The sequence below is a fragment of the Parasteatoda tepidariorum genome, chromosome 8 (genome assembly GCF_043381705.1).
Source record: "Parasteatoda tepidariorum isolate YZ-2023 chromosome 8, CAS_Ptep_4.0, whole genome shotgun sequence".
Lineage (NCBI taxonomy): Eukaryota > Metazoa > Arthropoda > Arachnida > Araneae > Theridiidae > Parasteatoda > Parasteatoda tepidariorum.
The window spans coordinates 18,165,300-18,193,112 of record NC_092211.1 but is presented as its reverse complement, the minus strand read 5'-3'; the positions used below and the strand labels follow the sequence as shown (position 1 = coordinate 18,193,112).

General features: G+C 28.6%; 1 protein-coding gene across 2 annotated transcripts in view; it reads left to right on the top strand.

The window, feature by feature from the left end:
* Positions 1-3,420: 3,420 nt before the first annotated feature.
* LOC107441496 (barH-like 2 homeobox protein) overlaps positions 3,421-27,813 on the top strand; it is a 50,517-nt gene continuing 26,124 nt past the window's right edge. For both annotated transcript variants that reach the window (XR_011637492.1, XM_016054784.4), the window contains exon 1: positions 3,421-4,643. Coding sequence is in view for 1 of the 2 variants with exons in the window: in XM_016054784.4 (XP_015910270.2) it covers positions 4,067-4,643 (577 nt within the window). In the remaining variant the exon portion in view is untranslated. The remainder of the gene's footprint in view (positions 4,644-27,813) is intronic.

The window sequence follows — 27,813 nt, the reverse complement described above, 5'->3', positions numbered from 1 at the left end:
GGCATGGAAGGTTTGAATTGAGTTATCTCAAACTATTTGAACAAACAGTTCCTTAAAATGGACGCTAGTAAAATGCTGATACAGTCGAACTCGTTTATAACGAGCTCGGATTTAACGAGAACTCGGATTTCCCGAGGGAAACGAGAATATTTGGTTGGATCAATGTTAAGTCTATGGAACAGAAGTCGCTTTTAACGAGCAAGACCCGGTTTTAGCGAGCAATATTTTTCCGTCTTGTAATCTTTTTTCTCATCTTTCTAGTCTTTCTGTCTTATCTTTTTNAAGAAAAAAAATATATTAAGCAATTTATGAGTAATTTACAAGTATTAATTATGTTTAAACCTGAAATAATTATGAATTGTGTTGTTTATAGCTATGCAATGTTAATTATGTTAATCTTCAATTATCCGCTTTACTAGACGTTTAGCAGAAATTGTGCGATGACATCAGTTGGATAATTGTTTTTGTGATATTGATGAACTGAGTTATTTTAACCATTGATGCCAACTATCTACTTTAGGGACGATTTTAAGAATAACATCATAAGCTCATGCTTATATTTTAACGGAAATTACTATTAATCAATTTATGAGTAATTTTCAAAAAAATTGTCATGAAATAAGAATGAATAGTGCTATCTATCAATTAAAAATTAACAATTACCCACTTTTGTAAACCACGTCTTGCTAAAATTTAACAGTTACATCAATTAGATGAATTTTGGTGACATTCATGGTTTCCAAGAAGTGAATAGTCCAGAATTCATGGTATAAAGTGTTTTAAAATTACGATTTGCTTTGAAATGACATAGCAAATAATTCGAATTGAAGCTTAAGATGCATCAAAAGCTCATATTAATTATTTTCTGACCTACGTTTAAAATAAATTAATATTAAGCAGGTTATGTATTATTAATTATTTAATTATGATTACGTTGGATCCTGAAATATTTATAAATTGCGTCGCCAATTAAATTTGCAATTATCTGCTTTTGTGAACATTTGGCGACAATTTTTCATTCAAGTTGCACTCATTGTATAAATACTATTATAAATTATTTTTCGTTTTTGTAATTTTTGCGACATTTCAATTTAATAATAATTGTCCACCTGCTTAGTAATTTGCATTCAGGCTTTGACACGTATGACTTAAAATACAATGAATTTATAAATTTTTTTAAACATTTGATAAATGGCAGCATACAATTTAAATACCAATTTTTCAGACACAGATGATCGATTAACATAAATCATTCAATCAAAACAATCGGAAATACAACGATTATATTACTTATATAAATCAGTGATTTAACATCTTTTCAATCAATTCTATAGCATGATTCCTAATAAAAATCTCAAAAATTTTAAATTAAATCCTACAAATTGTCAAAAGATATGAATTTTTACCTTTAAAACTTAAAGAGCTTCGAATTTTGGTAAACTGTAGTAGATAAATGACAAATTTTTCTACAAACTTAAACTTGTTTTCAAATTCTTCAAACTACTTGTATAATAATAAATAGCTAAATGTAAATAAATGTTTTACAGTATAAAGAGCCAGGTTTAAAACCTATTTGTTGTTGATAGCGACCAGATCTTTATTCGGCCACGGGATGATTAATAACCTTCTGTTAAGAGTAGTATATTGCAAAATAGGGTGACTTTGTGCTGCTTATTGATAATTTGTTTTTTGATGTCTCATTTAAGTTGCAACGTAGAGTTCTGAATATTTTTCCAAATCTAACTACCTAACTATTATTTTTTTAATATGATTATATATANTTGTTTAAAATAAAACAAATGTTTGCTAAGTAAAATTAAGAATTTTATTACTTAAATTAAATATTACAAAATAATCTACAATTATTGTTATTTATTTAAGACAGTCGAGTTTAGTGATTTAAAATTACGTTATTTTAACATGATATGAATGTTTTATAGGATAAAATTAAAAATGTCTTCTTTATTCTTCAATATTAAAAAATAATGAACATAAGTTGAGCATGACTTTGCCTTTATGCTAATAGATTTCAAAATTTTAAGTGAATTTTTTTACATTGAAATTTTACAGAAAATATTTCGCAGAGATGTAGCAAAAATAACAAAATCTGAGAAAATATATTTAAATTTCAACTTCTCTGTTTTAAAATACTTCGACTGCAGTTCACAATTTATTTGGATAAACCAAGAATCCTCAAACTAAATAATTAAATACATAATATCCAATAATAATAACAATTTAACATACAATAAAAAATTAAAACACTTAAACATACCTATTGATAACCGATTTTAATTCAACTCAAACTTAAAGTAAAAGAAAGAAAAATGAAAAATAAAATAAAAAAGGTTTTAAATACTAATAACTTTGGATCTTATTTTATTTATTAACGGAGAAAAAAGCTCTGGTAAAATTAACGTACTGCATGGTTACAAAAAAAAAAAAAAAAAAAAAAAAAAAAAANAGTAATAAAACCAAAATATATGATATTTACAATTCATTCCTTTGGTAATTTTCTCATTTACATGTTTACTTAGTAACGGTTTGTCGGAAATTCTAGTTTTATAAGTGAATAGTTCTTATTGCTCAACATTTAGTAAAAAATACGAAACTAAAAAATAAATTTAATCGTATAAATAGATTTTATTCCATGCTCCAAGAAATCATCATAAAATTACCAAATTTAGCCACATTTATTAAACCTTTTCGCATATTATAACACTGTATTTTAGGGTTAATACATATAACCAAATCATTACCAAAGCTCTTCTATACTAATTATCGAGCTTTTCAGTGTCCCGGTAGAGCCAGAAACACGGTAATTTTTACTATATTCTGGTAGTTTTGAACATATTTTTTCTCAGGTTCCCCAAATTTTTTTTATTTCACTCAAAGAAAAAGAAATCGAATTGTATCTATTTATAAGCATTGAGCAATTAATTTTAATTTCTTAAAATAAAATTATTCTTGATAAGAAAATTAACAATTAAAAATAATAATAAAAAAAAAAGAACGGAAAAGAAAAAGATGTAGAAAATTGAAAATCTAAAAAAATTTCAATTTCATACATTTACAGTTGCAGAGAAATTCTACGAAATTCTTATTCCGCTTATTTCTCTTCTTATTTCAATAAAAGCAATTTAATTAATTATCATTTACTTCTTAACTTTCTATGAGAATCTTATACAATACGGTATCATCAGCATTGCTTAAAAATGAATCAGAAAAACACAAAAGAACTAAAAACAAAAATTCTCAAAGTTTTTGAATAAAGAATGAGGTTCCGCCATTAATTTCTACCCATTCATTCATACAACAGAGAATTTCCCTTTCCATAACTTGCTGCATCTCATCACCGCTGTATGGCGCTGCTTTACGGTCAACTCCCTCTGAATGAAAACATCTCGTCACGGGGTTGGTCGACGTAGGGCGGGCGAGTGTCCAGTAACTGGTCCTCCTAAGCGTGACGTAATCAGGGGGTGGGGAGGGGAGATCGTAACAAACTGCCCTAAAGTGTAGTTGTATGGCGTAACACGGTATACAACTGCGACCAAGCATGTTTTCGAGCACGCTTTAATTTTTCTTTTGATGCTTGTAACGTGATTCGCAAACTCAATCGTCGATTTATTTTTTGCGATTGTAGCAAAGAGCGCGCAGGTGGCGATTTTTATTTTTTCGTTTGCATCAGTGTGTTTCTCTACCTTATGGAAAAGTAGCTTCATTTTATTTCTTTAAAAAAAGTCTTTATTATTTTTTTTAAAAAAAACTTAACTTTCCTCAAATTATTAATTTTAATTCGAAAAACAAATTTTTGATTATAAACTGCGTTTTTTTTTATAATTTCTTTATAATCTTGAAGATTGTGTGTAATCTCAGCCAAAGAAAATATCGTTGCTATTACAGTGGCAATTGTGCACAAGTGCGACATTATTGAAATTGGATTGTGAAATTATTAAAATACTGCACCATAATCTGAAGAGAAGTAAAAAAGTGTTCCATTTGTCATTTAATCCGCAGGACTAATCCAGTTTGTTGACGAGTTTTTAATGTAAGTTACAAAACGGACATGACCATAACCATGTCGGCCGAGCGGAACACCATCCCAAATGAGCCGTTAGAATCTGCTGAACAACCAACGGACTTGCGGACGAAGAAAAAAGACGATACTGACGATGACGAAGAAGATGCGGAAGATGTTGATGTTACGAGCACAGATGTTCCACCCAAACGATCATTTCTAATACAGAACATTATAGATGGTGAGGAAGGTCCTCAGCATCCCTCGTCTTTTAGGGCGTACCAGCAAATGGCACATTTGCCACATGTTCCATTGCACATGCTGTATTCCAGCCAGCAAGTGTGTCCGAGTCTTCTATATCGTTTGGAGAATGCCCACCACATCTCCAACTCTATTCGCCGCGAACAATCTCCACTGGAGAAAGAAGATTTGAACAATTCACATTCCAGGATATCTCCTGGAATTGAAAGAGCCGATTCCATGTTATCCAGAATGGATGAGAGGACTAACCATTCCAAAGAGGATGATCTGGATGAGGATGATGACGATCACGATGACGTCACTTCGTCCAAAGATAGTCATCGTAGTCCAGATTCCGATTTAGAAAATTCGACCCACCCCACTGGTGAGTTAATCTTAATAATGTTATTAGTCCATCAAAAAATTTATGCATATCTGAATTCAATTAATACTGAATAAATGCAAATAATTGAAGAAGAAATAACAGTTATAATGAATAAACATTTTGTTTATGAGGTAAATATTGACAATTAGATAAATTTGTGTCAATTTAGAACGATGCTGAAAATTTGAACAGATTTTCGTAAATTGATATATTAAGGGGACCCAAAAGTAATGTCGTTTGGTATTTGCATTTGATACGGTCCATTTGACAGTTTGACGGTGCATTTGATATTTGTTATCAAAATTTTATTTTTCACCAATAATGTGTTGACCCGTGAAAGGTTGGAACAGTTAGTTATGTATATTAGAAACTGATTGATAATTAAAATAATTATACTACTTGAAAATTTCTTAAATGAAAATTTTACAATATGTACGAAACTCCTTTTGTACATATTGTACAATTAAATTTTGCAGTGTTAAAAATCGTAGTATATGTTCAGTGCAGCCACTACAACACCGATCTTTTAATCAAAGTCTGTCCTAAGTACCTCATATCTACGGTATTATTTATTTTAATTTTATGGTATATATTAAACACTAAATTGTATTTATTAGCTTGTTTGAAACAATTATCACTACTATTAACGCAAACGTTAATAACGTTATTAACGTTTTTATATTTCACTATCACGTTGTGAAGCATAAAAAGGGTCTTTTAGTGAAATTCGAGACACTAAGTAATAATTATTATTATGGTTTTATACATTCTTAGAAAAGAATATTTCATAAAGTAATTTATAAGGAATTATATGTTAATATGATAAATAAGAATGTGTATTTTCTTAAACAGAAGTATACTTAGACATTTATATAGTTTTATAAATGGATTAATTTTAAACAACATTTCATAATTTATTGTTTTTCTAATTTATTTGAAAAGAAAATTATCTTCCTAGTGAATTACTTTCTCGCTGCAGAAACGTGATAACGTAACCACAATACATGTATTATTGTAGATCATAGTAAGATAATTGTTGTCTTACTGTTTCGTGCATTCTGATTGGACGGAAAAATCTCATGACCTGATCATTAATAAAGAGAAGATCTTGATATCTTTGGTTGTCATCAGCATAAAGATGAATAAAAGTTATAATAGTATTTAACTACAAATTATTTATTTAACTTTTATTAAACGGTATTTATCAGCAATATTTATTTATTGTTTATTATTATTTGCTATTATTGGTTTTTGATTTCGATTAGTATTCGAAATTAAAAGTTATAAAGTAAAAATTGATGTTCCTTTATAATACTACATAATATTAATTTGTATTCAACGTTTTTTGATAAAGATATTGAGTTAAGATTTTCTTTTAAGTAGTAAATAAGTAATATTTACTTTTTAAATTTCTTTAATTAAATAAATTTGAATTTTTTAATAGATTTTATGAACAACTGTGTTCAGGCAACGCATGCAATTAAAATAATGAATGTAAAATAACTACTTAGAACTCTCAACCGAAGTTTCAAACTTAAGAACTTATCTATAGATATATATAATTTTAGACGAATATTTTTACATATTATTTTAGTATATTTCTATATACTATTTCTATATATTATTTTAGACGAACATTTTTTAATGAGTTTTAATTTCAAATAAAAATTTAATGGGCCTTTTGAAAAAAATTGCAACGCAATTAAAAGAAATTGCAAAACAATTTTTAAAAAAATACTGCGATTTTAAAGAAATTAGTATGATTTTAAAGGAATTGCAGCTTATTTTTTAAAGAAATTAATACGCATTTTTAAAGAAAGTGCGACATATTTATAAAAAAAATTTACAACGTAAATTTAAAGAAATTACAACGCAATTTTAAAGAAATTGCAACGCGTATTTAAAAGAAATTGCAACGCATTTTTAAAGAAAATGCAACATATGTTTTTTTCTTAAAAAAAGGAAATCGCAATGCATTTTTAAAGAAATTGCATTTATTCGTTTTTATTATTTTAAAAGAAAGTTTTAAAAAATTAGAACATTTTAAAAGAAAGTTTGTAAATGAAATTGCATCAGTAACGAACAAAATGTTTTGGTTTAAATTTTTTTTAAGAAATTAGATCGCAAATTAAATATATTTATCAAATATGCTCAGCAATTAAAAAAAAAATTTATTTAAAAAAAAAATTTAAAAATTTGAAAACTTATTTACGTGGATTAGGCTGGATTGGATTGTATACATTTTATATTGGATTGTATACATTTTATTGGTTAAAAGAGTTAAAAGCGACTATACAACAATGCAAACGATCAAATATTGCTGTGGTGTCGAAAAAATTGCATTTAACTGTAGTAGGTACTTAGATGAAATCGAAAATAGTTTAAATAAGCTTTTTGTTCTTTTTGCTGGATTCGAACATCTATGCCAAATATTATTTATTTCAAAGAAAATAAATAATTATAAATTACAAGCTTAATTAATTTTCAAAAAAAAACTGCTTTAATTAAGGAAAAGAAAATGTTAAGACTTCCTTGAAATGTTTTCATCAGTTCATGTAAAAATAACTCTTTATAAAAAGTAAAAATCATGTATTAAATAGCATTTAAAATAACTTAATCAAATAGCTTGTAACTTCAAATTATTTTCAATAATTATTTTCAATTTTAATTTTATTAAAAATTAATTTCAATAATTTTGTTTTCGTATTCAATTATTCTAAAAATATTATATAACTATTTAAGGAAAGTTGTACGCATGTTCTGTTCTTTCAAATGTACGGAATCTGGTTTATTTCTTGTTGAATGCACAATGAAAAGATTAAGTAAGCACTTTTGAGGTGGGAGTGGTTAGTGGCTTATTTGTGGTGATTAGAGAATAGGAGGGCAATACATGTGTAAAACTCTAAAATCAAATTATTAAGAAAAATAAAGAAAGAAAGAAAGAAAGAAAAAAAATTAAACCCATTATTACATGCAACAAAAAAATTTATTTAACTTAATTTGCAGAAATTTCATGTTTGGTGTAAAAGTTAGGGACAAGAAAAGAAAAAAACCTTGAAGTAGTTTCAAAATTTTTTAAATTCTTCTAAAACCTAAATTTTGTTTTATGAAAAGCTAAATTTTTTATTTGAATATAACCCTAAATTTCTTAAAATTTAAGGAATAACATAAGGGAAAAGATGTAGCGACTTTCTTACGTATGCATCGGAAGGTGTTTGAAGTTTGTTTATTTTTTCAGACAAATTTTCAAATTTACCAAACAATGCTTACGTAAAATTCTAATGGCTCTCCATATTCAATATGGACCATCGAGTCTTGAAAATAAACCACCGTATTTATTATTTTGTCGTTAATGACATGAGTATGCTTACGTTATTTTAGATCCCAAAAATATAAAGATTTTAAGTTTGATTTTTCCCTTTAAGGGTCCTTTTCTGACAAAAGGAAAAATTCTTTTTCTCTAAGAGGATTTTTCTGAACAAAAATTTCTGTTTTATTAAGAAACTTTTATATCGCAATATTTTTTTATTCATTTACGCAATAAAATGTATTTAATTCATTTTTGAGTTGTAAGTATATTTGAAAATTTTCAGGCAGTTATATCCACTGATGGATTGGTTAAAAATTGCATTTTTCTCAATATACTTTACTAATTTCTGAATGTACCTTAGAATCAACATATCTCTTTATTATTATTTTTTTTTAATTATTTATCTCGCTCAAAAAAATTGCTAAGTAGACAAATTTTTTTTTTTGTACAGCATACATAATTTCGAATGAGCAAAAATAAGTCGTTTTCGGCAGTAAACATGAAACTTAGCACTCGGTTTATTCGGATTCCGGTGTATGATAACGCATCTAAAGGCAGTGAGTCCCACAATGGACTGTAAAACACGATTCCCAATAGATCACCAAAGTCAAGCATCGCTGGAAACTGACAGTGAGCGGGTGAGTTACCCCTTTGATCTAACTGCGAAGAGACAGAGGGTGTGCTTAATCAGCCCTTGTTAAACTATTGTACTGTAAAATGCTCGATTTCGTGCTCAGGTAGTCGGACTCCTCTGTAGGGAATCAAGATTGTGATGGAATGTCTTCGGATCATCCTCAGGGATGTCTCCCGGACCGTCGCCAACATCCCATTGTTCAGCTCTAGTGTGACGTAAATAAAGTACTACGATCACTACTACTGAATGCGGTGAAAACTTAGCATTTGTTCTGCTTTATATTATTCCTTTGGTTTTTTGGTGTTTCAAAAAATATATTTTTGCAAATTTATGCGATCAATTTTATAATTTAAGTTTTTTTAGACATGTTTTGCTGTTCAACCAGCTGTTTTTTCTCGATGTACAAATCATCTGAAGAATTCAGTATAATTTATATAGATACAAATAATTTTCAATGGTTTAATAGTTACTATTACTTTATTCTGTTGAGTCACAAAGTCCTCCATGTTCCCGTAATATAATATTACTTTATTCTGAGCAGTGGTGGCTCAGGAGATAGTGCAGAAGTAAAATATTCTCAGTGGTAGACGGATCATGAGTTAGTCTCCTTGTCGTCTGGCTAACCATGAGATGTTTCGTGGTTTTCCTCTCTATATATCGCAAATACGAGTTAGTTCCCTCAAAAAGTCCTACACGAAGACAAATTTCACTAAATATTTGTTTCAGGAGTTCTCTTCTGGATTGGATTCAAAATTACATGGCTACGGAGTCGTACTGGCCAGCTGCTTAAAGATGGTTATTAAATAAGATTTTACCTTATTCTAAAAATTTTGCCTTCTTTTAAATGCGTGTTATTTAACCACTATTACGCTATTAGCAATGTTAACTTCATGATAATTATTTTTTAAAAGGAATGAAACTTCCGAATATAATCTATATCACTTCCGAATATAATCTATATCTTCTTCAACCTTCATTCGAAATTCGGATGGGATTCCTCTTCCACAAATTTCTAAATACAACTCTTGCCTAACTAATTCCATGAACCACTTTCTTGGTTGGATACGCTGTCCAAGATGTTGTAAATCCAGCAATTGTCAGTTCTTCGAGCTATAGCGTTTAATTCTCTCTACCACATTGAAGACACTTTGGTCTGGCCTTCTGCCCTAACTCGTATCACCACATAAACATCTTTCTATGTTTTTTTGGATTGTTAGAAGGTGAGTGTCTTAGCCTCTGCTCCATAAGTAATTGTGAACAACGTCCATTGATTAAAAACTTGTTACTCTCTAATTTGATTCTAATTTTCTCGAAATAATCGATTTTGATTATTCCTTTTAATTCCTAGCATGATGTTGTCATCCATTGTTAATTCAAATCTTAACGTCTTAACGTTGTTAATTCAAATCTTTCTCTTCTTCAATTTCTACTCCTTTGATTTTGGACTTCTTATTACGTGTAATAAACATTAATTATGACATCTCTTTAATAAAAGTTCATTCCGAGCAGCTTTGCTTATGAATGCAGACACATCGTAGATGATTGGTCACTTCTTTTAACTTGGTAGGCTTTGCCTAAAATATTTATATTTCAGTTAAATTACGTTTTGTCTGTGTAAAAAAAAATAGATGAATAAAATAAAAAAAATTGTTGAATTTACGGAAAACAAACTCTCAGCTGGAGAGCTGTACCGTTTAATTCGCAGAAAAATACTATTATTTGGGATAGTCTGGTCGGTAGGGCGTTGGGCTCATGTCCGAGAGTTCGTGGGTTCGAACCCCGCCGGCTGAAGACTCCCCGTGTAGTAAAGTGACTGATGCACGTTAAATATGTCGAGTCGCAATAGTCCTCCATGTTCCCATAACAAATCGATACCTCTGGGGGTACTGGATTGGAGATCGATCGTTCTCTGATTCAGATCAAAATTATGACCTGTGGATGAATGAATGGATGCATGAATGGGTTCGCCCTATAAACGGGTGTGACGTATGGTGTGGCAGAAGTCGAATTCTTGGCCATAGATGGCGCCACTGGAAAACAAGAACAATCGCATCTCCTCTGCCTAAACAGGCATACGTCAACAACACCATACTATTCTTTAAAAACGGACATCTGTTTTTTAAGCAGATAGGTACTATTATTTTAGAAAACAGACTTCGTTATTTTAACAAACTAACTTCATTATTTTAACAAAAAATTTTTTCTAAAATAACTATGTCAGCATTGCGGTCGATGAGAGCCATGTGCAGAATTCGGACGACCAGTCAATATTCGAACCTGGGGTAACTAATTGGGAGGCGAGTGATCTGTTAACCGAGCAACCATAGCTCTAATTTAAGTTGCCTTTATCTCAAAAAATCTTATTGAAATCATATTTATGAGTAAAAACATTTAAAACTATAGTAACCCACCCTTACAAAATTGTCTCGAAAACGAACCCCCCCCAAAAAAAAGCATCCGATAGGATAGAGTATTATTTTGATCATAAAGTCGATTTATACGATGTTCAAAACCATAAAATAATTGGTGAAAAGTAAAGAGAAAGTATAGAGAATGATTATAAAATAACTTGAAGAAAGGTAAAGTTATCGTGCGGTAAGTGAAACTGAATGACAAAAACGAAAATTTGAACTGACGGTTTTAATCTGTTTATGATTAAGAATAGAGAAAAAAACTGGAAAAACTGTTTTCTCAACAAAACAGCTTTAAACCGTCAAATAAACAGAAAAATTCATTAAAAAATAAAATTTTAAAAAATAGAGAGAGGCATTTTAACATTAGCGGATAATTTTTAAAACAGAAAAAATCTATATATTTCTTTAAACAGTTTTCTTCTGAGAAAAAAAAAAATTTTTTTTCTGCAGAATTTACAGTTATTTTGCTCAGTGTACAATATAAAAAAATAGTTTCGATAAGACAAAAATATTTTAAAAATTAAAATTTCTTTAGAATCATGTGTTTGCAAAATTTCGCAATTTGCATTAATTATTAATATTATAAATATTATATTTGACACGAATAAAGAATTTTTCATGATTTTAATATAATACAAATTTATCAAAATACAAATACAAATTAATCAAAAATTTTAATATAATACAAATTTTTGAGTGAAACAATATTGCTTTTGAAAAAGTTGGTCCTCTGTCGAAGTTCTTATGAATAAGAAATTTCTACAGAAATTTATTTATAATATTAACTTTGTTTAAATAAATATTAAACTAATTGAAACTTTATTACAGTTAAATTTATAAACGTTTGGAAGAAAATTAGCGTTTTTAAAAAAATGAATTTTGAAGGAAGGTATGATTTATAATAAGCATTCTCAAACAAAATGAATTTAATTTAGGAAAATTAATGCTGTAATTTTTGTAGGAATTATATTTATACCCGAGTTAACATGACATTTGGTATAACATTTTGTTCAGCATTGTTTGAACATTGAGTAAAAACTATTCTATCATTTAGAACTTCTATTAGCTAGCCTTTCCCCTTATTCTTTTAAATCTTATCTTGTATTACATACCTTCTCCGCTAATAATTTTGAACCCTAACATACTTTTTGTCCCTTCTCCTCTACTTATTTTATGCCCTTGCTCCTCTTTATTTACTTTTTTTTTTCTATTTATTTGAATAAAAAAATCTATCCATATCGTCCGACTTAGAAACCAAAGTGGCAACCTAAACGACAGAGAATACTTGACTTAAATAATTGACAAATGATTGCGCTCCTGAAAATTCATAAAGATTTATACTTCAGAAAGAAACCTTTCAAGTTTTTTTTTTAAAAATTCGACAAGATAAAAACTATTGACAAAACACTTTTCTATTAGTTTTTAAGTTCTTTTTAATAATTAAAATTTACTATTTCAACTATGTTTTAATAATATTTCAAACTTATTTTCCCATGAAACGTTTTTCTCAGAATACGCGTTTAGTATTTTTTAAAAATGTTTGTTTAACATAATCCCATGATGATCCCACGATATTATCAGTTATAAAATTTCTTCGAAATCGATTTGAACAATGCAACGTTTTACGTTTCAATAGCCCGTGTCGCACCGGCTATCTTTTTCCAACATTCTTTACCCAATTTCCTTCTTACCATTGAGAATTTTAATCCAGAAAAGCAAAGGATAAAAAAAGAGAACATTATCTAAAATTTCACCGACATCCGGCCAGATTACAGCTCACTTTCTCCAATCAAGTTTCTCACTCCCATCTTCAACTTTCTTTTAATGGAAGGAGAAAAAACAATACTATGTATATATTTTTTTTTCTATTTACAACTAGAAGAGTGCCAAAAACGTGGGAATGGAACGACACCCCAAAGCAAGCAGAGCGCGACGCAATCCTTTCCTAAAAAAAATATCGTTTTCGCTCTTTTCGAAGATGTGATCGTAGTCTTGAGCCCTCTGGCTATAATATCCATAGGCCGATCCGGACATTTATCTATGAAGAAACGGAGGTAACCAACGTTGTCCATTTCTCATCCAGTCAAGTTGAATAAACTGTTGTTATTTTCAAATGTCAACCAGAAAAAGCAAACGATAAACTCATTTCTTCCTTGTACAACTCAACTTATCCAATTACGGAAATGATAGTTGAAATTTTGCTCAAGTACCGTGAATGGACACAATGATATCAATTTCAAAGTCCATTACACCACATGAGGAATGCGTTTCATGGAGAGAGAAAAAAATTGAAGGTAGTTATGACCATGAATAGTGTGGTTAAGAATAAACTAAAAAGAAATAGATCATTTCTTTTATTGTCGTGGTTACTGAATCAAATAAAGCGTACTTTAACTAAGAAATATAAGTTTTAGTTGAATATTTTAAAACAGCAAACGATATTTGAAAACAATATTTTAAAACAGCAAAATAATTTTATGTTCCCTTACTGATGTGCGCATCTAGTTTTGAAACAAAATCGTTTGCTAAAAATGGAATTATTACAGTTGGTAAAAATAATTATTAAGGTAAGATAAGCGTAATTAAAATAAAATTAGACATTGTAAAGGGGCGTCAGGGGGGTATTACCATGCAGCCTGTGCAAAAAACTCCTCACTGTCGTTGAAACAGTTCCTGTACTGGCTGCAAGGTAATACTCCCCTGACATGTCTACATTAAATTATAATGTCTATAATATTTTCTTTTTAATATTTTCCCTTTTGTCAGCTTCTTTAGTGCTTTCACAAGGTGGTTTTTTTTAGTTTGCCATTTAGCTTGTTATATCATGTTAATGACTTCATTCTCGTATGAGGTAATTACTCTTTGTATTTCATCTTAAAATATTTTCTTCAAATCTTCTTCCAGTTGTGACACTAGCAGCTTGGCGCTGTCATACCTTGGAGTTTCATATATTTTTTATATCGTTCACTTTCTTTCTTTCTTTCTTTTTTTTTTTTTTTGAATTTTCACTATTTTTGTATTTTTATCTTGAATTATATTCTATACATACAAACTTAAGTATATACTACAAATATATATACTTAAATTGTATTCGATATGCATACTTAAATTCTTAAAGAGTAATGATATGTTGAGTTTCTTTTGACATTTTACTTTTATGACTATTACATTACATTCTTTACATGATTATTAGACAGTATTAGAAGTGTAATTCTTTTAGATTTATCTTTACTTCAAGTACCGATTGTAGTTCTTTAATATGCTGATAACATTCAGCAGTTTTTAGATTTTTTCTGTAATTGAAAAAAATGAAGAAATTACACATGAGAAGTAAATAAAAACTACACATTTATTTAATAGTATGTCAGTTTATTTTTGATGAAACGACCATAATTTTGTACTTTTCATAACACATTTTTTTGCAACTTAACCCTTCAAATGCTGAATATATAGGAAAATTCAAACCAGGAAGTATTTGCTCGATTTTAAAAAATAATATAAATAAATATATAAATATATAAATATATACTTGTAAAGTATTAAAACGCCTTACAATTTGCCAAGTATAAATTTTTTCACATGGGACAGAAATAAAAGCTGTATATTTATTATAGCTATGTTAGATTGTGTTTGATATAATGACCACAATTTTGTACTTTTTACTGCCCTTTCTTTTGTAACTTAACCCTCCAAATGGTGAGTATATGGAAAAACTCCTGCCAGGAAATGTTTTGTTTGATTTAATAAAAACAAATAAATACATAAGAAAATACTTGTAAATAATTAAACCACCCTGAAAAATGTCAAGAATCTATTAGAATTTAAATTTCTGGGAAAATTAAATGCTATATAATAAACTAATTTTATAAGAACCCACGATCACTTATAATAATAAAAACGAAAACGACTTTTTATTTATACTTACAAAGAAAACGACCATTTAATGAAAAAATTATCGCACCATGTTTAAAAGAAAACGATAATTTATACTTAGAAGAAAACGATCATAATCTTCATAGGCATTTGATTAAATTTTACTTGTTTAAGTATCAAAATATAAATGATTTATTGTTCTAAAATATATCATAATAATATCATATATAAATATAATATCATAGATGAATATATTTTATTTATTTCTCCTTGCTTAAGAAAGCGTGCATTCGATTAGACGCTCAAGCAAGCGTTGCATCGTTGAAGTGCTTCGTCGAATGTAGAATCATTTGTAAACATTTATGCTTGTAAATATGTTGCAGTTTTTCAAGCTAGCGGATAAAATAGGTAAATATCCCGTTATTCAAAACGCTTTTTTTTTTCGTTTAGGCCTTCAGCAAATTTTTTAAGCTTTCGTGTTTCTTCTATCGAATTTATTTAATTGAAATAAGAATGGTATGACCATGAACCATAATATCGACACATTGAACTCTAATACCGTTTCAATTTGCTGCAATCTTTATTTGTTGTTAAATGATCCGAAATGCCATCTAGAATTATGCAATCAAGTTTAAAGTGGCTTATTTATCACGATAATATGGGTTAAATTAGCATTTAAAATTGCACAAATTTAAAGGATATGAAGGTTCCAATAGTATTCAAAATTTATGTCATAGTACACTAAGGAAAAAAATATGGTAAAAATTACCAAGATAGGTAATTTTTACCATACTTTACTTGATACAAGATAGCAATTTTACCGTATTTCAGAATCTATGGGAACACCAAAAACTCGGTATTTTTTACCGAAGAGCCTCAGAAATGTTTTTGGTAAAATTAACAATAAATATGGTTTTATAATATGTAGTAAGATTTGGTAAATGTGGTTAAATTTCGATGATAACTTTACGATGATACCTTTATCTCGATCATTACGATGATACTTAATAGCATAGCACAAAAATCATTTATTAGGTTAAATTTTCTTTTTAATTTTGTCTATTTTACTCTATGTGAGGTAACAAGAACTACAATTTTGAAAATAAGAATTTCCGATAAAATCATAAGAACTGAAAAATTACCAAATGAATAGCTTAAATACCATTTTTTTTTGTTTTCATTAACCAGAAATATGTTTTTTTTTTTGTTTTACCGGAAATGTTATTACCATACCGGACTGTAATTTTGCCCGAATTTTTTCAGCGTGTAGATATTTCCGAATTTCTTTGAAAAATAGCGCAATTGTGGTGTTAAGAAATGTATACTCATTACAGGAACATTTCAAAGAAGAAAAAAGACATTTTTTCTTTTGGTTTTCTTATTGAAAATCAACTCAGCTTAATGAAAAATCTTTTCAGAGTTGAACTGTAATAACAAGAAAATTTGTTGTTACATTCGCTGTTACGCGTTAAATTAAACCATATTTACATTCAAGTAGAAACATATTATCATTTCATCTAGTTCATGATAAGTAAAACTGCACAATAATATGGTTTCACTTGCCACCATATTAAACTTCGTTCCACCAATTTTGAACGACTTTTTAATGACTTGTTCATAAATTTCTGGCCTTGCTCTTTAAAGCTTTGTTTAATTAAATTATAGTAACTGTTATTTAATAATATTAAAGAATAGTGCACCCTCTTTTTTTCAAAGGTAAAAATACATTTTAAAATGATTTTCTTTTCCAAAATCAGATAAAATCAGTGACGAGGATTACACCTTTAAAATTTTGGTGAGCTTTAAACTCGAATATCGTCAAAAATTTTGGAATTTTTTGATTTACCAAGTTGGAACCATATTATTGTGTAAATTGAAACATATGATATTAACATGAAACATATTTATGTATGATATTATGATGGAGCCTTTTTTAGATTGTAGCATTTGAACGATATTATGATGGTATCTTCTTAAGACAGTAGCATATGAACGTGTTTTATTTCTTCTAGGGCTAAGTCTTTTGAAATGAAAAACTTTTTTTAAAAATTAAATTTACAGAATTTTGAAGGAAATATAAAAACCCTTTTTATTCCGTTACTTTTAAAATATATCTTTAAGAATATATATTTAAAATGTAACAAAGCCAATGAAAAACGAATTTTTTTACTGCTATATTAAACCATCAATTATTATTTCGCCTATATGGACAGTTCAAAATAATTTTTTTCCAGAATTTTGTGAAGACTATGATAAAAACTGGGTTTTTTTTCCAAGAAAAAAAATGTGTAGGCATGATTTTATTCAGTTCTTTTTTCTATACAGTTAGAAATTTTGTAGCACGTTGAACAATAACATCGTTCAAATTTTTTGAAACCTTTATTTTGTGCGAAGTTGAATCTCATATTATAGTACTTTGTAAAACCTGATTATAATCAGGTATTAAAATCTGGCTTCTGAAGATAATGTACTACATACAACGTCATAAAGTTTAATAGATTCAGATACATGGTACAATTTCGAATGTAGTTACAGCAAATTAACACCGTATTTTTCTTTAATTTCGAACAGAATTTTCGGATCGTATAAAAAGTTTAAAGTATTTTTAAAGTAAATTCGATTACAAATTGTTTATTATAATTATTCTTATTTCACAAATAATTTCATTTCCTTTCTTTTTAAAACATAAACGTAGCATTATTTCTGCACGCTCCACTTGATTCTAATCCCGGCTATTTGTTTGTTTCTCTCTAGTTAAGATTAAAATCTCAATTTGTCCTTTTCCCACGCGCTTTCTGTTTTTCATTTAATGAGAAGATGTGATTTTTAAGAAAAGTTCGATACAATGAAACTTATAATAAAGTTCCACTCTATTTTGTAATTTAATTCACTGCCACAATCGAAATGGGTTCCTTAAATGAAATAAACTCGTGTTTAATGTCGTACAATGTTTTCTCACGAGAAAATGTTCTACAAGTTATCACATAGGAATTAAAACGCCTGCTGTTATTCAAAACGCCTGCTATTATTGTTCGAAATTTAATTTGTGAGAAAAACTGACAGAAATCCGTAAATGGAGAAAAAAAGGAATTTTAATTTTTTTGTATAGTATATGTGTGGTGATGAAAATAAAAATTCGAAAAATAATTATGTTTAGTATAAAGTCTTTTAAAACATTTTTTATCAACCAATAAGACTACATTTTTATTCTGTAAATTATTTTTAAGGATGATTATAAAGCATGCGATATGCATAAATGTTTTTTTAACAATGTGTAAAGCAAACAAATGTAGCTTTTCCTGATTTAGTTAATGACAATAAGTTGTTCGCATTATATTTTGTGGTTATTATATAATAAATATATAATATTTTTTAACAGTTTTAAAACATGGTAATGAAAAGTATATACTTAAAGTTTAATTAGCAAGTATGTGGTCATTATGCAATATTAAGAATTTAAAAAACGGATTTAAAGCATAATAATGAACAAATATTTAAGGTGCAACAAACGATTAGAAAATCATTGTAAATTGTTTATCAATATATGAAGCAACAAAATTTTCCACCCTTGGTAGACAGTTTAGTTCTTTTTAATATTTTATATTTTATAACCGTCGTTGAACAGCCGACCCAATTTTGAGTTTACGACTATCAATGCTCAACTCCGTAGCTGAACTCAATCCAGAAGACAAGCGAACTTCTGGAACAAATAGTAGGAGAAATTTGCCTTCCTGGGGGATTTTTTGATGGAACTGAACTGCATTTGCGTTACATGGATAGGAAAACCGTGAAAACCTCCCACGGTTAGCCCAATGGCAATTAGATCCTAACCCATGATTAGTCTACCACTGAGGATATTTTACGTCAGCTTTATGATTCGAGCTAGCCAGGTGTGAAATGAATATCAACCAGACATTGCTGGAATTCGAATAAGGGTTACTTCATTGGGAGGCAAGTGCTCTATCCCCTGATTCATCGCGGCTCTAACTGGTTCATTTAGTAAGAATCACTTGTTTGCTTTATAGACTACGTTCCTTATAAAGCATATAATATTCTATCAATGATTTTGAAGTATAATTATGAAGCGAATATACTTAAAATTAAGAAAATAATTTTTAACGTGTAAGCGAATAAATGATTTGCCCAATAGCTCTCAGATTTAAGATAACATGAGTAGGCTGTTCGTATTACTTATTGTAACCATTGCATTGCACATATATAATATTCTTTCAATAATTTTTAAACCTGATTATGAAGAGTTCAAGTTGAATTAGGGAATACATGATCATAATACAATGCTTAGAATGATAATAAACGATTTTAAAACGGAATAATGAAGAACATATATTTAAATTTTAAAAAAATGAGCAGAAAATAATTGTAAATTGTTTACTAAAGCAAATAATTATTTTCCACTCTAGCTATGCAGGTTTCATCATGAAGGATTTAAATCAAAGCTGATTAAGGAATATTAAAGTAAAATTCATTCGGTATTTTCGTGAATTGTGCAAAAATTTTATGCATCAAAACTTATGCAATTTTATGCATATTAAGTTCGCAAAAAGAATATGATATTTGGAAATTGAAAAGAATTTGAGGATAAAATTAAAGTAGGAAATTGTTTTATCAATTTACAGGAAAAAATGTTAAAAAACAGTATTCCGCTTAAAATTTGCTGAAAAAAATTTCAACGATTGATGTTTGTAATGCCTCCATCCTCTACTTATTCATTCTTATTACTATTTTAATTCATGAATTTCTGACCACAATTCATTTGCTATGGTTTACGTGAATTATAAAAAATTCCTAATACATGAAATTGAAATATTTCCTTTAAAATCCATGTAAGAAAAATATAAATGAATGCACTGATATTTTTTTAGCATGTTGTCCAAAATTAAATGTAAAGTGGTAATTCAGCTAATCATCTAAATAATAGTATAATTAGTTAATGAGCTGAATTTGCCAGTTAGCCATTATCTGTTAGTGATATTTTTAAATTACGCGCTGAATTACCACTTAGATATTCAGCCAGTAGTATAAATAGAATATTACCGGAATTATCATTTAACCATCATCTCTTAGTAGTGTGATTAGACGATGAATTACCATTTAACTATCATTAGTAATTGGTATGCGCTGAGTTACCATTTAGCCACACAGCCATTTTTTATTAGTTGTATAATTAGATTACATGAGTTGAATTACCATTTTGCGATTATCTAATTAATAGTATAATTAGATGATCAGGAAAATTACCATTTATCCATCATCCATTTGTAACATAATTAGATAATAAGCTATATTGCCATTTAGCCATGATCTATTGCTATAATTAGATGCTGCGCTTAATTAACATTCATTAGTAGAATTATCATCTATTATCAGTATAATTGGATGATTAACGGAATTACCATTTTACCATTGTGTTATTGGCAGCATAATTGAATGATGAGTGGAATTACCGTTACCCAAGTCAAAATTCTTGATGGTTCCATCAAAATTTTTTGATGGTTTATGTTGGTTTGAGTGCGATTCATGATGGTCTAGCATCATTTGATGGTCGCCATCATTCGACATTATGCGTTCATGGATTTTCATATACCAACAAACTTCCATTATTCCATTATGGAAAATGCTACCTTAATACTATGACGCTTAACCATCAAGAGAAGTTTGATTCTCATGGACCAACAGTCCATGATGGTTATTACTATACATTTCCATGACAGTTTAATGAAAATTCTTGTTGGTTCTCAGGTATACCATCAAAATAATTTGGTTTTTCTAAGTTGGACCATCATAAACCAGTCTGAAGTCCTACATTGGGGTGATGGTGCTTCATAATCGTTCCAACATTTCTAAGAAACTATGATAGAAATTCCAGATGATTCAACATAAAAAAAAATCATCAAAAGAAGTTGCAATTCTTATGTTGGACCATCGTAAATCAGTTCAAAATCCTACATTCGGGTGATGGTTACTTATGTTGGTTACCATATAAAAATATAATGGTTAAATTATTGATGGTTAAAATAAAGATTATGTTGCTAGATTAATGGAAAACAACCAAAAATCTTGACTTGGATAGTTAAGTTTCATCTAGATAGTAGCATAAAGAAAAATAATTTTTTTCCCCTTTACTACTATACTAATGCTTGCTTTAAACTAACTCATGAATATTTATGATTCATACATTTTATATAAACCTATGAATCAACTGAAGGCCAAAGGTACTGTTTTTTTAGAGTCACTCCTTTGCGTAGCGCGATAATTTTCTCATTTTTATTAGAGTGTAGCAGAAACGTAATTGCCCCAAACGTATGTTCAAACCGTAAATGATACGAGACATTATTATCCTATTTACTGCTTTTCTTAGACTAACATTTAGAACAATGGGCAGAGAATTATTTAGCGACGATATAATAAAGAGATAAAAGGTTTTCAATGACGATGTCGTGGAATTAAGCTCCTTATTGTGCTGCAATATTAGAGAGGTTCGAAAATCGTTTCACAAAAAGCTGATTTATCATTTACAATTCAAAGCCTATTATCTTTAACGATTGGTCCGATTTGCCAAATTCTTAAGAGTTTTGAGACTTTTTATTATTTTAAAAGTAATATAGTGTATTAAGTTTCAAATGGTGCAAAAAAAGGTTTTTTTATTCGAATAATTTAATCTTTCAGCAACATATTAAAGTTCTAGCAATATCAAAGCTTTGAATGCTTTTTTCTTCACGATAATTTTTCAACTTTTGAAAACCCTAAGCAACTTTTGATCAAATGATCGGACTTTTATACAATAGGATAGTTCTAAATCTTAATTCTTTGAGGCTTTTACCTTATGTATGCTAATTAATTTGTGTAGACGATATTTTAAGTTACGAAATCAGAAACAAAAAACTTACTTACTCTGAATAAACATAGTTCTTAAGAAATTAAATTTTAAATATAAGACATTTTTTAAAAATTTAATAGCTCAAAAACTCAGTTAACAAAATTAAATCAGTTAACAAAAGTTAACAAAATTAAATTTAAGTCTCTTTCCATATATTTCCTTCTCCATAATCATATCATTACGAAATTCATATAAGTCCTATTATAATTTGACATGGCAAAATTCGCACCCCAACTTCTCTAGCAGTCTTTTATCCATTCATCTTGTTATTGAACCGATAAAGTATATCAAAAAAGAAGATATTTAGCACGGTATAATTAGCACTGTTCTTAACGGCTCAAGAAAGATGACGATAAAATAAAATGTATATCTATTTCCATCCATAATCATATTTAATGAATTCAAGTTGTTAAATTTAAATTCATTCTATAGTTTCATAAAAAATAACACCTTCAACTTTTCTCTTCTATTTTATTCATTCGTCTTAGCAACATTACAAAAAAAAGTAAATAAAAAAAATTGTGATGGCATAAAGAGGAGATATTTAAGATATTTAACTATTCAAACTCAATAAGCTAATGGTACAAGGAAAATGATAGTTATTACGAAAAAAATATATTCCTATCCATAACCATATCTTTAACATGTGTTTTTCTATAATTATTTTAATGAATTTATGTTATTTAATTTGAATTTCTTCAATAGTTTTATTACAAAATTTATTTCTTAAATTCTTAATCTCTATTATATTTATTTGTCTTAGCAATTGATCAAAATTAATTACGGATCGCATAAAAAGAATATATTTAGCTAGTCCGATTGAATGAGATTATTGTTCAAGTAAGATGATGGCAAAGCAAAATATATGTCTTTTTTCATAATCATATTTTTATGAATTTAAGTTAAAGAATTTAAATTCCTTCCATAGTATAGTTAGAAAATTAGTTAACCAGTTTCAATTGCTAAATAATAATTATTCATCTTAGCAATGTTGCGAAATCGGGGAAAAAAGATAGTATAAAGAGAAGATATTTAATAAGTTAGAGACTTAATGATCTTATAATTCAAGTAAAATTGAGTGAAAAACAAGATATATGCGTATATTTTCCCATAATCTTATCTTTATGAATGTAAGTTATATAACTTAATTTCCTTTCATAGTATTACAACAAAATTAACTACCCAGTTTCAATTGCTCTATAATATTCATTCATCTTAGCAACGCTACGAAAAGGAAAGGAGAAAAAAGATCGTATAAAGAGGAGATATTTAACAAGTCAGACTCAATGAACTTATGGTTCAAGGAAGATAAGTGCAAAACAAAGTATATCCGTATATTTTCCTCTAATCTTAATGAACTTAAGTTATGGAATTTAATTTCCTTCCACAGTATTATTACAAAATTAACATCCCAGTTTCAATTTCTCTGTAATATTTATTCATCTTAGCGACACTAAAAAGGAAAAAAAATTAATTGGTCACATAAGAAGGAGATATTTAACAAGTCAGATTCCATGAACTTATGGTTCAAGGAAGATTAGTGCAAAAAGAAATATATACGTATATTTTCCCATAATCTTATCTTTATGATTATAAGTTACAGAATTTAATTTCCTTACATAGTATTATTGCAAATATAGCTAACCAGTTTCTATTGCTATATAATATTCATTCATATTAGCAACGCGGCAAAAAGGAAGAAAAAAAATTGATCATATAGGTCATCAAGGAGATATTTAACAAGTCAGACTCAATGAACTTATGGTTCAAGGAAGATGACTGCAAAACAAAATGTATGCGTATATTTTCCCATAAACTTATCTTTATGAATTTAAGTTATAGAATTTAATTTCCTTCCATAGTATTACAACAAAATTAACTACCCAGTTTCAATTGCTCTATAATATTCATTCATCTTAGCAACGCTACGAAAAGGAAAGGAGAAAAAAAGATCGTATAAAGAGGAGATATTTAACAAGTCAGACTCAATGAACTTACGGTTCAAGGAAGATGATGGTAAAATAAAATATATATCCCTATCCATAACCATATCTTTAACTGTATTATATGTAAAAATCCCTCTTGCACAATATATGTTCCTCGCCGAGACAATAGCCTGTGCCCCAGACAGAGGAATATTTGATTGAGGCGCGATTTTGCGGCTTTTTCTCGCTTAATCGCGACTCCCTCATAACTCAGACTCGGATAAACGTTTTTGGACAAGTTTAGGGCCATAAACAGATATTCAGTATAAGTTGAAGGGGATTCCAGAGGACTGGGTTCAACTTAAGAGCGGGTGCCGATGCTTAAGTACCCATAACACAACCATTGTGTTCACCACCGGAGAATACTCTAATAAATATTCTCGAATTAATTCCTCCATCCCCTACTCTCGTCTGACTTTTTTTTTGTGAGTTGTTTTATTTAATTTTTTCTTCTTTTTTGGTCATGGCGTTTTATTTTTCTAATAACAGAGTTCAGTTTTTTCTTCTTTTTTTTGTGATTGGGTATGTTTTTTTGATTTTATTTTTTTTAAAGTTTTGTAAGTCATGTTGTCTTGTCACTAAAATGGCTATTTTGAATTATTGTCATTCAGCGATTTGCGATAACTTAGATGGTAAGGATCTTATCTATTATTTTACAATGAAAAACTGGAAGGAGGAATAAAGTTTAATTAAATTAAATTTAAACGTAATCCATTTAAATATGACTGAAGTCATTCGAATTTAAGTACTAAAGATTTGAAAATTAATTTAAAGATTTGAATGACTAATAATTAGTACTATTTCATCAATAAAATAGTTTATTGTACGTATTTAAATATTGCAGTATTTTATATTCACTGTGTTAGATAAATTCCACGAACATGGTGTGGTATACATCACCAAATTTATACCTTTTAAGTTGTCAGAAACCACGGGATTTTTTCTTGTTCATATTTATTTATTTAAAACCTTTCTTAAAAAATTCATCATCAGCAGCATTTTTTTTTTCTTAAAAAATTAATTATTTAAAATCAATGATAATTGAATAGAAAAAAAATATTAATGCACTTGAAGGCAAAATAAATGGCAATGTGGTGCTAATTCGCTTAGGAGAAACGTAAAAAATGGTCATATTACTTTTGACGCCAATAGTGCTTAATTAATTTAGGTACTATGCATATCTATACATAATAATAAACGCGGCTGTGTGTGTGTCTGTTTGTCTGTCTGTCTGTAATCACAATATATCGCCCCAGAAACCTCGCCCAGGCACGAAACTCGGCACATAATTGTGTTTTGAAATAATGAAGAAGTATTTTTTTTCTTTTTCAAAATTTTGGATTAGTTTCTTAGTTATCAGTCATTTTGTAAGAAAATCTATGCTTTTTCGTCTTCAAAGAGCCATATTCAAAAAACTATTAAAAAATGCATATACTTTTCTCCACTCTTATAAATGTATGCTAATGCGAACCTTACAATTGAAATATTAATTTTCGACAACTTAAACCAATAATATACGAAGGAATTAATAATTTAATTGTAAGGTTCGCATTAGTTTACATTTATCAAAGTGGAGAAAAGTTTAACTTTTGTATTAAAAATGTGGCAACATATTCGATACGTAAATAGAACGCTTCGCTTTGATATATTTGTCGCTGTTCATAATTGTTATAATAAGTTTTTCTTCTTCTTTCCACGCTCTATTTTTTTTTCTTAAGCGAAGACGATAATTTTTGTAGCGATATAGAAATAGAAATTGATACCATAAAAAATTATATAGAAATAGAAATTGATACCATAAAAAATTAATTCGTTTTCGTGTTCTTTTCATGTATTTAGCATTTTAGTTTTTTTTTCTTAAGCGTTGTAGCTATATAATATATAAAATAGGAATTTAATTGTTTTTGAAGGAACGATCACACTTACCTTGGATCTCTTTGGTTTTTCTATTCTTTATTTTAACAGTTTTTATTAAATGTAATTAGTTATTTTCAGAAAGTTTCAGTTTGCAGGTAAGCACTTAGATTTTAATATTGAAGTTTCATGATTTGCTTTCATAGTAATTGTTGTTCTAAAGTATTCGTTGACTTCTTAAAAACCCGATTACTGACATGGCAGAACCGCCTTCCAAAAAACTTTGTATTTTGTCAAAGAAAAAGATATTAAGAGATTCTCAAAGAAGAAGGGCACAAGAAACGTCTGTGGAACGTCAAAGAAGGATGGAACATGACCGAATTTCGACAAGCAATTCTAAAGCCCAAGAAGTTTCAGAGAAACGTCAAAGAAGATTAGAAGAGGATCGTGTCTCAACAAGCAGTGCTAGGGCCCGAGAAGCACCTGAGGAATGTCAAAGAAGATTGGAAGAGGATCGTGTCTCAACTAGCAGTGCTAGGGTCCGAGAAACACTAGAGAAACGTCAAAGAAGATTGGAAGAGGATCGTGTCTCTACTAGCAGTGCTAGGGCCCAAGAAACATAGCGTGGCGGACAGCTGGCCGCCGAAAGCGGCTAGTTGGAAATAAAAGAAATAAGCTAGCTATGTACTAGAAAGCAAAAGTAATGGAATGAGGATATTTATTTGTCTAGAACCGTAAGAAATCGTTTTACTGTCACTGACGACAATGATGCTTAATTAAAGTTGGTAACATGTTAATTGATATAAATAAAAAAATTATGTTCTAAAAAGCAAAAATTATGGAGAAAAGATATTTATTCATTTTGGGGAGCCGCAAAAGATTACCATATTATTATTGACACTAATGCTTTATTGATCTTGATAATATGTGTTAATTGAAATAAAATAAAATAAGCTATGTGCGAAAAGGTTAATTGGAAATTTTAGGAAAACCGTAGAAAATTAACATTCACAGATGGCACTTAATTATTGTGTACTACTTACTGGTGCTAATATATATTACTGGTATTATGGCAATAGGTGCAGTTTTGATAAGAATTCAACAACGGTATTCCGTAGTTTAAGATATTTTCTTTTCAGTGGTAGCAAAGATAGTATATTAATATTTTAATGAATTAGAATTAAAACAACTTTGTTCTATCACAACTTATAAATATTTTAACAGTAAATTAAAAGTCATTTAAAGAAATGGTACAGTTCCGAAATCTTTATCAAGTTCTAATAAACATTCTATTAAAAAATGGCTTTAGTTGGCTTTCTATGACAAATGTATTTTTAACAAAACTCAAGTGTTGAAGGATTCTATAATCAGAACCAAATATACTACTATAGGTACAAAATATTATTTTGTTATATTTGGTGATTAATAAAACAACACTGATACTAAGCAGTTTTAATACCGATACTTTGGAAATAAGTGTTTTGCGGCCCCTCGAAAGGGATATGTACCTTTAAAAATTGTATTATAGTTTTAAATTTTTCTTATTATAAGTTGGCCGAGAGCAATAGCATCATGACAAGTGATGCTAAATTCATTTAATCTTAATTCTAATGGGATAAATTACAAAAAACAAGTTTTGATTACTTCAATAACATAAAGTCACCGATTAGGGTAAAAAATTATATCAAATTTAAATTTTTTAAAATTATTTTAGCTATATCAATTGAAAAACTTAGTGGAAGAAGACAGGTAAGTGACATTTTCAGAACGAAAAAATGAAGCTGCATCCGAGCTATTTTATTATTAGAAGGCGGGACTGATAATTCTTTGCTTTATTTTATTTACCACTGCCTAATTTGAAAAAAAAAATCATGCAAGCATACTAAAAACTGATGTGATTAGTTACGTTAAGATTAAAGCGAAGGCAAAAACAGTTCTGTTACATTAAACATACCCAGATTTTGCAACAACTTTTTGTTATTTTCTCTGATTCAATAATTCCTCTAAAAATTTCCCTTTCCTGGTTCTTCCATTAAACTCTTCAATTGTGTTGGTATATGCTTTCCAGTTTTGAGCATAGTGTTTCTCAATATTGATTTATTTATTCTGTCCTTTTTTTTTATTCACCCCTTGCGAAGAACAGGTATTCTTCAGCTAGTTACTTAATAAATGAACGAAATCTTTAATTATATAATTATATAT